Source organism: Neodiprion fabricii, chromosome 6 (genome assembly GCF_021155785.1).
Source record: "Neodiprion fabricii isolate iyNeoFabr1 chromosome 6, iyNeoFabr1.1, whole genome shotgun sequence".
NCBI lineage: Eukaryota > Metazoa > Arthropoda > Insecta > Hymenoptera > Diprionidae > Neodiprion > Neodiprion fabricii.
In genome coordinates, this window is record NC_060244.1 from 17854309 (window position 1) to 17866421 (window position 12113).

The 12113-nt window shown below is 35.8% G+C and overlaps 1 protein-coding gene across 4 annotated transcripts; it reads left to right on the top strand.

Moving 5' to 3' along the window:
* The first annotated feature begins 205 nt into the window (after positions 1-205).
* Positions 206-6962, top strand: LOC124184946 (mortality factor 4-like protein 1). 4 transcript variants are annotated; one of them, XM_046575208.1, is made up of 7 exons: positions 206-440; positions 2835-3331; positions 3406-3523; positions 4343-4651; positions 4750-4968; positions 5248-5420; positions 5960-6957. In XM_046575208.1, exons 2-7 carry the CDS (start codon positions 3304-3306, stop codon positions 6127-6129), a joined length of 1017 nt encoding a protein of 338 aa, XP_046431164.1. In that variant the 5' UTR covers positions 206-440; positions 2835-3303; the 3' UTR covers positions 6130-6957. The 4 variants fall into 4 exon arrangements, with proteins under 4 accessions (XP_046431164.1, XP_046431166.1, XP_046431165.1 ...); XM_046575209.1 differs by lacking the exon at positions 206-440 and having other exon boundaries at positions 2454-2997; positions 3079-3331; XM_046575210.1 differs by lacking the exons at positions 206-440; positions 2835-3331 and adding an exon at positions 476-639 and having other exon boundaries at positions 5960-6962.
* Positions 6963-12113: the final 5151 nt, after the last annotated feature.

Genomic DNA, 12113 nt, shown 5'->3' on the forward strand with positions numbered 1-12113 from the left:
CACTGACTTGTTCGTTTAACCTAATTCACTATTATTCAGATATTTTCATTTATCTACCAATTTTTATTCACGGTTGTGCGCATCGGAGAAGTGCGCATGAGGTCTGATGCATTGCCACACAATGCGCATGCGTCGATTGCCAATCTTGTAGAATATTGGTATAATATTAATTACCATAGATTAGACGATATTCTGGGCAGTCTGAGCACTCCGACTTACGCTCCGGCTGAAGAATAGTATGCCGGAAGCCAGCGGCAAAACTCACAACCCATGCGATGCTATAAGGCCGAAACAGATGCAAGGCCGAGTTCCGTTTGCTAAATCACCAACAATTTTAACGTTTACTCACACCCTGATTCTATCGGAGGGGCTTATATTCACTCAGACTTTTAGTGTACAAGTGATTTCGTATGACTTCAAGTGATTCCGGATAATTTCAAGTGATTTCAGATCTTTGCAATACACTACGTCTAATTTTTCCCACTTCGTATGATTTCATGCGATTATATGTGATTTCACGGAATTTCTAATTGTTTTTACATAATTTCATATCGATTTCACACGAATTGGGGTTTAACATTGATTGTAGAATGACTTCGTGACGAGTATGGTAGATTTCCATGCAATTTCGGCTTGTAGGCAAGAGATTTCACGTGGATTTACATATCATAACTGTAATTCTTCTTTTACGTTGTGATGTTTTAAAACTATTTCTGCTCGTTCCATAATATATTACATATTTCGAATTAATTTTATATCCGTTATGGCGGATAGGGTGAAAAATGTAGAAAGATCAGAAAACAGAAGTTACAAACTAAAATTTTCGAAGTCGTGAATATCTATGACAGAATTTAAAAAAGCAGAAATTAGAAATATGGAAGAGTTAATTAACGTAAAAAGGTCAGAATTCTGACGATTCTATGTTTCGGTTTTGTGTATGGGACATTCTACATCAAATTAGCACCGCATGTACCTCACCCCCTTCGATTTGGATCATTTTTTAGTATAGTGTTCTTACCGACCCAAAAGTGTCTCAGATTTTTTTTCAGATTTCTTGAGCCACCCGTGAAATTTAAAGAAAATCTGAAGACCTATTCTGAAACCGCCATTTTAAAAATCTGAAAGTAATCAAACAACACTATTCTTTTTCTATTTTCTAGTTTTTCCATGTCAGAATTGGAATTTTTATTTTTTTGGTCGGGCACAACTTTTTCAAATATGAATGGATTTCAATTTTTCTGGCATTTAGAGAAATGTCAGAAGTCCTGAATACAGTTGATGCCACTGTAATTTTTTATTCGCACTAGGCTGTCTATAATATGTATATTACACAATCAATACAAAATGCGCTTAATTCTGAACTGCTCTTTCTTTAGACTGTTTTCTTTTTGTTTCCGATCGGAATTGATTACGGAATCATAAAGTTAATGTAATTTTAGTTACAATCTTCCATCTTGAATTTCTCTTCATTGCTTTCAGTTTTTTTTGGGTTCACAATTTTCCAAGGCATTGTTTCAATAACTTGCAAAAACAATTAGAATGGCATTAACTGTATTCAGGCCTTTGAACATTTCTCTAAATTCCAGAAAACTTGAAATTCATTAACATTTGACAAAGTTGTGACCGATAAAAAAAAATTTCAATCCCGACATCGAAATACTAAGTATAGTAAATATTGAGATTCCATTATCGTGTGGTGCTTAAAAAACATATTTTAAATCATAGAATCAGTTTGAATTTTATTCAAACGCATGGATTATGCGTGGAGTTTTCGTTATTGCGATGCTTGTTCGCTTTTTTTTTATTTTATTGTCAGTCCTCCGTAGGGTGATTTCCTTACTAACAATTAGTAGTTTTTATTTCAGTTTTTTGTTCCATTAGTTGCTTATTATTACCTTCTAGTAGTTTCTGCCTCTTTTCATTACACAATTCTTAATCTCTCTTTTAAAGGGTTCCACAGATTTTTGTCGTACTTCATCTGATGAATCATTACATATTTTATTTTTGATTCAAACAAAATGTACACTTTTTTAACCTGAAAAGCGGGACGACTGTAGCGTATGATTCTCTTTTATACTTTTTTCCGCAAATTACTTATCCCGTTTTTCGGAGTTTCTCTCTTCTTTCTCAATTTTGAACTAATTCTTACTGCATTATTATAAATTTTAAATAATATTATAGTTTTTCGAAGAATAGAATTATGACACATCCGCATAATAGAAAAAATGATGATTTTTTGTACAAAAAATGCTTTTATCCGTTTACAGAGTGTTCAGCGACCAGGAATTCCTGGAAAACCGAGAATTATACGGGAATTTGAAATTGCCCTTAAAAATGCCAGAAATATACGGCAATTTTATATAGTAGCCGGGAAGTTTTTCATTAAATTGAATTTGCATAAAATTTCGTCCTAGGTCTAGTAATGAGATCCCTGACTCAACTTATTTCACATTAAGGGAATGTCCTGGTCCATTGCGACGCTGAATTATATATATACATATATTGCAGTCGACGTACCTCAATCGCGAAAAAGGACTCAACACTCCCTTCTTATAGACAATTCTGAACAAAACTACTTCAATACATTTTCATTTGACGCAGAAATAAAGAAATGGCATGTACTCCACAAATTTACTGTAGCGATTTTACAGAAAGCATCCCATCTCTTTATTTGTGCGTCAAATGAAAATGTATTGAAGTATTTTTGTTCAAAATTGCATATAGAGTAGGGCAGTTTAACCCTTTTCCCTGGACCTCGTTATTTGGCGATATCGGCCAGAGCACCACCTTAAAGACGGTTACCCTCATGGAGTATTTTGTGTTTGTCAATAAAGAAGCTGACGGAACTTATCCGACGAGTACCGGTCGCAGTCATAAAAATTTGCCCAGGGGTCACCGTACTTAAATTCTTCAGTCAACGTTCTGTATGACTCATCGTCCTGTTTACCTGTGAAAGACTACCGTCTCTGTCGGACCTCGCGCGTGTCGTTATATATTGTGAGACTCCACAGAAGCAAACGAAGTGTAGCATTCTTGTATAATACTGTTGCGATTGATTTACTCTCTTCACGAATCCAGATTCAGCCTTGCCATCACGCTGGAGACACGGATTGTATAGTTGTGTGAGGTTGATATCAGTTACGCAGAGTACGACCGAGAGAGCGTCAGGCGTCTGTCATAAGCGTCTTGTGCCCTAACCTATAAATTTGATCGTCGGCTATCAAAAACGATTTGTTTATTTATTTTATCAAACAAAAATAAACTGGGGGGAATCAAGTAGAGTGTAAAAATATCGAAAACAAAATGCCACCGAAGTGTAAATTTCAAGAAGGTGTGGTAATTGTAATTATTTTTACTCAAATTGGCGATAGTTGAATCCATAATTATTATACCATTGGATTTCAGGAGAAAAAGTACTCTGTTTTCACGGACCATTAATATACGAAGCGAAATGCCTGAAGTCTTCGGTTACCAAGGAGAAACAGATTAAATATCTGATACACTATGCGGGTTGGAACAAAAAGTAAGTAACCGTTTATTCTTATTTTCTGAACTCTACCGCGGTTCGCGTGTATTTGCAAGAATACAGGTTATAACAAATGTTAAGCATTGTTTTGTAGAATCATTTAAACACCATCTTCAATCTCTTTCCTAATATTTGTTCATTTGGTTGTTGAATTATTGAAACTATCAAAATCCAGTAAATGGGTGGACTTTTCTTAAGTGGTTACATGTTCATATGCCCATTTTCCTCATTTAATAAACCTGGATAGTTCATACGCTCCAAAATTTGGAAGTTAATTACATTACAATTTCTAAAAACCAGCAAAAATTTACCAGCACTTATTGAATTATAGGACAGTATTTACTTTTTTGTGCAAAGTATTCTCTACCACTATCTGAATGTGATATCACTGTGCTTATGTAATGGGTAATTAAATAATAAATCATAATCATTAATAAACAAGCATTTTTTGAGACGAGGATACTTGAATTTGATGTATTTTGTGTTTTTCCATTTGATATATCGCGTTTTGCGCAGATGTATACTGCAACTGGTTTTCTTATTACCATATTATTAAAACATTCTTATTTACCTTAAATGTCGGAAACATTCTTACCTAACTTTTAATGCGAGATTGCCATTCCAGGTAAATATAAAAAAATAATTTCACAAATGCAGTTTTATACCTTACATTCAGGGTTGATTTATATTGAGAACAATACAGTATTACTTTTAGTATGAAACCTGATACATTAGTCTTTTATCATATCCTAGATACTACTGTAATGGAGTAAAGTCACAAATTACATAAGGGGACGGATGACTGTTTACTTTTAGTTGGGATGAATGGGTGCCAGAGAGTCGAGTGCTGAAGTACAACGAGTCGAATGTACAAAAACAAAGAGAAGTGCAACGTGCCCATTCAACTCAGCAGCCTTCGCACAAAGGTAAAAAGACTGGGACCACTACTAAAGCCCAAGGGCGTAGAAGTGAGAGTGGCAGAGACAAAGATAGTGAAAGTCGGGCAAGTACTCCTGTTGGAATAGCTGAGAAGACGGGGGGCCGGTCTACCAAAGGGCTTGGCGGGGGTGCTACACCGTCATCGTCCCATGATTCGTCGTCTGATGCACCGCGCAAAAAAAGAAGGTTCTTACTTCTCTTCACTCTCTATAACAACAAGTGACTAGATTGGTAAAAGTTTTGTAGTATTGTTAATAGAATCAAACTGATTCATTTATATTCAGCCGCGTTGATCCTTCTGTGGAAACGGAGGAGCAGTTCTTAACAAAAGTTGAGGTGAAGGTTAAAATGCCCGATGAGCTGAAGCCGTGGCTTGTCGATGATTGGGATGCTATTAGCAGGCAACGCAAACTGGCAATACTACCTGCAAGGAATACAGTCGATCGTATTTTGGACGATTACGTCAAATTTAAGACATCTAGTAAAACCAACAACCCCAATAAGTACGTAAATGTTCAGTTTTAATTGAAAAATTTATGACCAACTAGAGTATGCTCAGACCTCGATCTAATCAGTTTAAAAGTCCATTACTCCGCTCCAGCAAGTCATAGCCGCATAAACCATGAACCTGAGTGGAATGGCACCAAATCGAGTTTTGGGACCATTGCATAACACACAGACATACGAACTGACAACGCAAATACGTTTTAACTTCTTTTCTACTAATAGTTTAAATAATAGCTCGGACAGAAACATTATTTTTCATACTAATTTTTCTGCAGAGAAAGCGCTGTTCTAGAAGTGACAAAAGGCGTGCGGGAGTATTTCAATGTGATGTTAGGTACGCAATTACTTTATCGATGGGAACGTCAACAATACAGTGAAGTAATGACTGAAAATCCAGACTCAACTCCCAGTCAAATATACGGAGCTTTCCACCTACTCAGGCTATTTGGTAAGCGACAAATTTATTCTCAAGCCTTGTATTGGATTCAAAGTAGCACATATCGTTTCAGAAAATGATTTAGTTAAAAATATTAATCATAACAAACCTAGTGAATTTCATAATTAATGAAAGTGCAATTTTTTCAATGAGAAAAATTAACGGACGACCAGGAGAATCTACCCTGGGACCAGTGGAGGCCTATACCTGGACTTATACCCACTGGACCACCAGGTTTCCTCGCTACCGTCACGTTAATCCTTCTCATCTACTGTCTTTAATTAATTGCATATATATTCTTGACTAGTCAAAATAGAAAAAAAAAAATCTAAAAGCAGCATACGCTAGTAGTTGTAAATAAAACTCGTGTAATAGGCCGCAGTATGCAATACAAACCATGCTTTGTGTTAGCCACCCATACCTTGCAAGCAAGATACGTGCATACGACTTCGCCTAACGAGTACGAGTGCGATGTAGTCAATAATATCATATATATAATGTGAATTTAATTTGAGTAAATTTCAAAGTACTCTAATAATTTCATCCTACAGTGAAACTTGGCAGTATGTTATCTTACACACCTCTCGACGAGAGAAGTATTCAGTTACTTCTGGCGCACATACACGACTTTTTGAGATACTTGCATAAGAATAGCAGCGACTTATTCAGTCTTCAAGATTACGGAGCAGCACCACCGGAATATCACCGTAAATGCAATTAAGTTGAATTATGCAACATTTATATTAAAATGTCAGCAAAATGAGCCAATACATCCATTTTACCGCTTATTATAATCACTGTCAAACTGCATTGTCCCTCTTGTATTTACTATGCAATTACCATAATATTTGCCTCTTTCTCTATGGTTTAATATTTTCGTATTCAGTTATTTCAAACTTGTGTGCAATTTCATTTTTAAATAAAATAACCTCAGACGACATTTCTCTTGGACTGTTTGTCCACAAATATTAACCCCTATAACGTAGGTAATTATTGAAGTGACATTTTTTCGGGGTTCCGATAACATTCCCATACATTTTTTTTTTTTATTGTTCTCAATCAATCACCTACAATGGAATGTAGGGCGTGATTTTACCGGGTATGAAAAAAATCATTCTCGGGATGACTTCTGTGTGTTTGACCGAAGAATGTAAGCCCTTGCCAAAGTTTAAAATACACGCGTACGATGGCAGTGCAGGTTGAATTATTGGAATTTCAAACGTTGGGAGAAATAATAGTTTCATGATACGTATCGCCACAGATCGCCACTTGATCACTACGAAATACACATAATGTGTATTATTTTCGTACCTCAGCTGTACTACCGTATTAAGCAGAAAGGTGGTAACTTGTTTTCTTACCATTCTAAGATATTCAGTTTCATATAATAATATTTTAGCGGATAAGTTCTCATATTTGAATTGAATAACGAAGATAAAAGATTATATTACTTATTCTAGTTATAAAAATGTTAATTATTAGATAATTAAGTAGTAAAATTGAAATTTTTTGTATTAGCTACTTTGAGAATTATTATTTGTAACGTTTAATACTAAGATTACCTGATGTATCTTATGAATTTGAATAATTTAAAAATTATTTGTCAATAAAATCTACTTTTTACATCATTTTCTGGGAAAACATATTAGAGAGAGTATCACAAGCAATGAAATACTTAGATATTTCAATTGCAACTTAAGCTAAGGGTTAAGCAGCTACGCTAAGAATACTAGGATATTTTAGTCGTAACTTAAGAGGTTATGCTAAGAATACTAATATATTTTGGCGTAATTTAATAATATCTTAGTAGTTGATACAGTAATTTTACTATTAAAAAATACTTTAAATTGATTATACAATAAGATTATACAATATACAATCGATACAACATCATCTAAGACTCATAACACATTTTCGTGAAAAAAGTGATTTACTACCTCTGTGCGTAGTACGGTAGTATAACATTAGTCTGCGAACAGGTCTGTAGGTCACGAGACGTCATATAAAACGTTTCGTCAATATTGATTTCAACGATGCAATAACCATAATAGCAATGCGTTTGTTGCCTGATTGTCAGAAAACTGTGCCATCGGCACAATTTATTTTTGCCTTTTTACCAACAGCATAACTTCGAGTGTTGCACAATATCTGAGCGGATTCAATTTGTGAAGAATCATCAATTACAAAAATGGAATGAGGGCGTGTCAAGTTTATTACATTTAGATTTGTGCAAGCTATGAAAAATATTTTAACCACATTTTACACAATTCGGTTTTAACATGAGAAAAAATTCACGCATGAAATTAAATATAAAAACTTCGTGAATTCGTTGGTGTAAACAGAGGTGCTAAAATATCCGTTTTCATCGGTCGGTTCTATTTTGAAACGGCGGATCGTGCGGCTGGCCTAGCGACTATAAACGCGAGGCAATTTTTACGGATAGGAAAATGAAAACACGGGTCCGAGGGAAACTTGATTCCCCCGATGCCAAAGTTGGAGTAACTTCATAACGTACGAGACGACAGAGAAAAAATCATACTTATAAGTTTCAAGAATTGTTTGCATGGCATAGTTATTTGATACGCGTATACATTTTATATCGCACACCGCTGTACGATACTGTGGGGGGAAATGAGCGTGCTCGTTATGCTCGTCAGAGATTATTCAGCTGTTCGTTGCCCCAGAAACATGTCGTATTTATAACATGGGATACCGCACGCATCTTTCGTTAATGTGGGAGGCGCATAAATTTGGCGCGGCGGAAAACAGTCGAACAACCATAAACGGTAAAATATAGCTAGATGTCATTTAATTTCAAGAATTTAACCCTCGTTTAACGTCGTGTGTATGTATAGAAATAACTACTTTCGAGGGTGTTTTCCTGGAGGAGTTCTCTGTTTTGAAATTTTTTATTTTATGCCAGCAGTTGCGACAGCTTCTGCCATCTGCAGGGAGACGCCGTCCGCTATACATCGGTTATTCATAGCGCAGATTATTTCAAATATATGATACGTACGATACGTGTAAGTATGCAGAGAGAATTTTCTTAGAATTTACGTTCGGCGATCCGATATGATTTTCGCTTTTCTCTGTAATACGATTCGCACGAGGAACAGAAGCAAAGAAATGAAAAAGGGAACCGGGTACGAATCACTTCATCCCGGCCCTATATAGGAGTACGATACGGATTTATGTTGTTAAATAAATAAATGGATAAGGTCTCGCTCAAGTTTATGACACACTTATTTATAAAATTTACCTCTTCATAACGGTTTATAATATTCTGCATCGCTGCAGGTTGAGTCATCACATAAGTTACACACTCTGTTGTGGTTCGGTGAAGGCTTTTCTGCCTCCCGACAGTGCTCTTTTATACTCATGCACTGTAACAAGCGTAGCAATCGATTGAAACAAAATCTAATTTAAACATATTTCATCGATTACGGGTAAGTTTGTGCACTGCTTTTGCATCCTTGCCCGTACCAGCATGGATTCATCTTAAAATCATTGATTTTCGCTTGTATCTAAATATGAAATATGAATCTCCGTGAATAATAAACTCTCTTCTGTGTGAAAATTTTATTCTAAAAAAAATCAGAGTATTCTTAAATGAAACTTTGGTGTAAGTTAATTTTCTATCTGTACACTATTTCGTTATATTCAATAGAGATTCAATCGAGTGCGATAACTTAATTTAGTCTCATGATTTTCCCAGAGGACATTCAAGCATTCTCTTCGGCCAACAAAAATAAATAAATAGCTCACAGTTCTAATAATGAAACTGAAATTTGAATAAAAGTTCAATAAATTAAATTTGATGTAGAAATGTACTACTCGCGAAACCTTACAGGGATGTATGTAAAAACAACAAATAAAACAGGATAGTGTTGTCAAATTCCAAGAAATCACGAAGTTAAATACGGCAAAATTGTAAAATTGACAATTAGGTATCTTGGAATGAGTTGACAGTGAATCTGTACGACACTCTAAGACTTTTTAATACGGAATCTCCGTTCACAGATTTCGTCGAAAAACTTGTGGTGCTATGCATGAATATTAGCCAAGAAAGATCGCACCAGAAACATGACAATCCCAAAGATCGTGATCTATTTTATCAAATCATCGGCATCGAAGTATCACCGCGGGATTGGGCAATTTCATGGATATATCATACAGCAGGTACTTTGGACATTGAAACGATTGACTTTCAAAGTCTGCCGGAATACGCGTTCAAAGGATGGAGATGACTCAGTAAGCCGTGGCACCTTATGAGCAGTTTTAAGCAAGTAGGACACCGGCCTTGCGGCCAGGAACAGAACAACTTTGTTGAGATATTGCTAACTATTATCTGCAATGGACAAGGTAAAATTGCATATTCGGCTGATAGCCAGGCCATATGGTGGTCTATTACTTATTACTATCCTGGCCTTGGTCTCGTTTTGTCCAGTCGTCAGTTTACCGAGCAGCGCTTGTAACCGTAGAATCTTCCAAAACAAAAAGGAAATAAGATCGTAAAAAGTTTCGATAATCTCTTTTCTGTTATGGCATGCTGATTGCAAATCCCGACCATGAAGACACGTTACGAACTTTCCGTTTCATACTCAAGCGGTTTATGATACGCACTTTAAATTACTCGCAATTATCAGCATTTTTCACGGTGAAACGTGAGCATATCAAGTGCCACACGATCTTTGTCAATCTTCTCTTATCAGTACAGTGGTTGTTTTGACCGTCCGCGATTATTACAGTGTAATCCCATACGACACGGCATACTTGAAAAATATTTAAGAAACGTCTCGTTTGAAACATGTTATATATTTCACTGCAGCATTTTGGAAATATGTCACGATTATGTCCATGTCTGCATATATAACTTGCGAAATATTTTCCATAAATATTTCATAAGTTACAAATGCAGACACAGACACATATCTGATACATTTTTGACACGTTGCATAAACACTTCATGCTACAAGCGAAACATTTCTGAAACATTTTTAACATATTTCGTGCCATGTGGTTGGTTAATACGTAAAGTAAAAGAACGTATTTTTAAGTGGATAGCAGGATTTTTAGGTCACCGTAACCTAACTTTGGTCCCGAACGTCGACTCTAAAATCCCTATTCAAAGTCCGCTGTGACATACTTCGCATAATCATGTCCTAAGTCGGTATTTGAACCGTGATCTTCGCATTACTAATCGCACATTCTAACCAGTACGCTATACTACCGCTTATGAGGTCTTTCTAGTTTTCTCTGTGTCATTTCCGCCGAAGTAATGTAATGAAATTCGGCAATAATAAAACGAGTGATTAGTTTAAAAAATTCAATTTTGTCGGAACAGTATATTGAATGGATCATGTATTATAGGAAGATGGTTTTAAGTGAAGTTTATAAAAGTACTGGAAATATTGGGTGGCATCTTACATATGTCTAAAATATTTCAGCAATATTTGACACGGCATATTTGAATCGTCAAATGTTTTAAATATTTTTGAAATAAAGAAACTATTACGTGTAAAATAATATATTTCTGAAATTTTTACTGATATATTCAACTGTTATATTGCAGTTGAGATGTTTCCAAAACATTTCAGAAATACCCGAAGTCTTACGTTGCAGTTGGAATATTTCTGAAACGTTTCGATAGTTCCGGTGATGTGATATTACATTTGAAATATTTTTGAAACGTTTCGGAAATATTGAAAACGTTATATTACACTTTACATATTTCAGACACATTTCAGAAATATTCTTGAAATTATGTTATGAATTTGAAATATTTCTGGCGTATTTCATGTGTTGTTGATCTGATTTACTATACTTCGAATTCCTTTCGTCACAGTTTCTTTTCTTCCTCTTTGCTATTCTATTCTTTTAGGACACCGCTGACAATAAGTTAGGGTACATGGAGACCAGAGCAAAGTAAAGCTTATTAATCGGATGAGATGTGTTACGGAAAGTTGTAACTGACGGTGCACATTAAGAAAAATGTAGTGGAATGAAATAGAATATACAAATTGATAGATGTAGGCAAAATCCAAAACTTCATCAAAATCCACATTCTCGAAATTCGTAATTCATCATTGCTTCGTCATACTGCAATTCTAATCACACAGTGTTTTTGAGTTATAAATTGCAGGTGTATGGTTTAATTAGCTTCAATTAGTCGATGGGTCTTGATATTGGGCATAAATATGTGTATACCTGTATAGGTGAACCGTGACGGAATTTGTTTGCTCACATGATCGTGAGGTACACTTGTGAAGCACACATGAACACACAAGAGTGTATTCGTAATACACGGACGTAGAGTTCCTGAGAGACTATCAAGAAACGCACGATCAACCGATCTCAACATTTCAAGAACTTGCCCGAATATGAGTCAAGGCTGCCCTCGGGGACCTTACCCACTTTTCCATATAAGGTGGTCAACTGACCGGCTCATGGTTCACGCCTGCGTATGTATGTTCGTTTGTAATACACATTGCATACTTGAACGCAAGTGCTGGAGCGCCCAGATGCGAAGATAGGTAAGGAGAAAGAAGAGTGAGTGTGTGTGTGTGTGTGTGTGTGTGTGAGAACAGAGAGAGAGAGAGAGAGAGAGAGAGAGAGAGAGAGGAGGAACTCGTTACTGACTCGTACAGTTGACGACGAGTTACGTGAAATTAACCAACAATGAGATGTACGATCACACGAATTCGT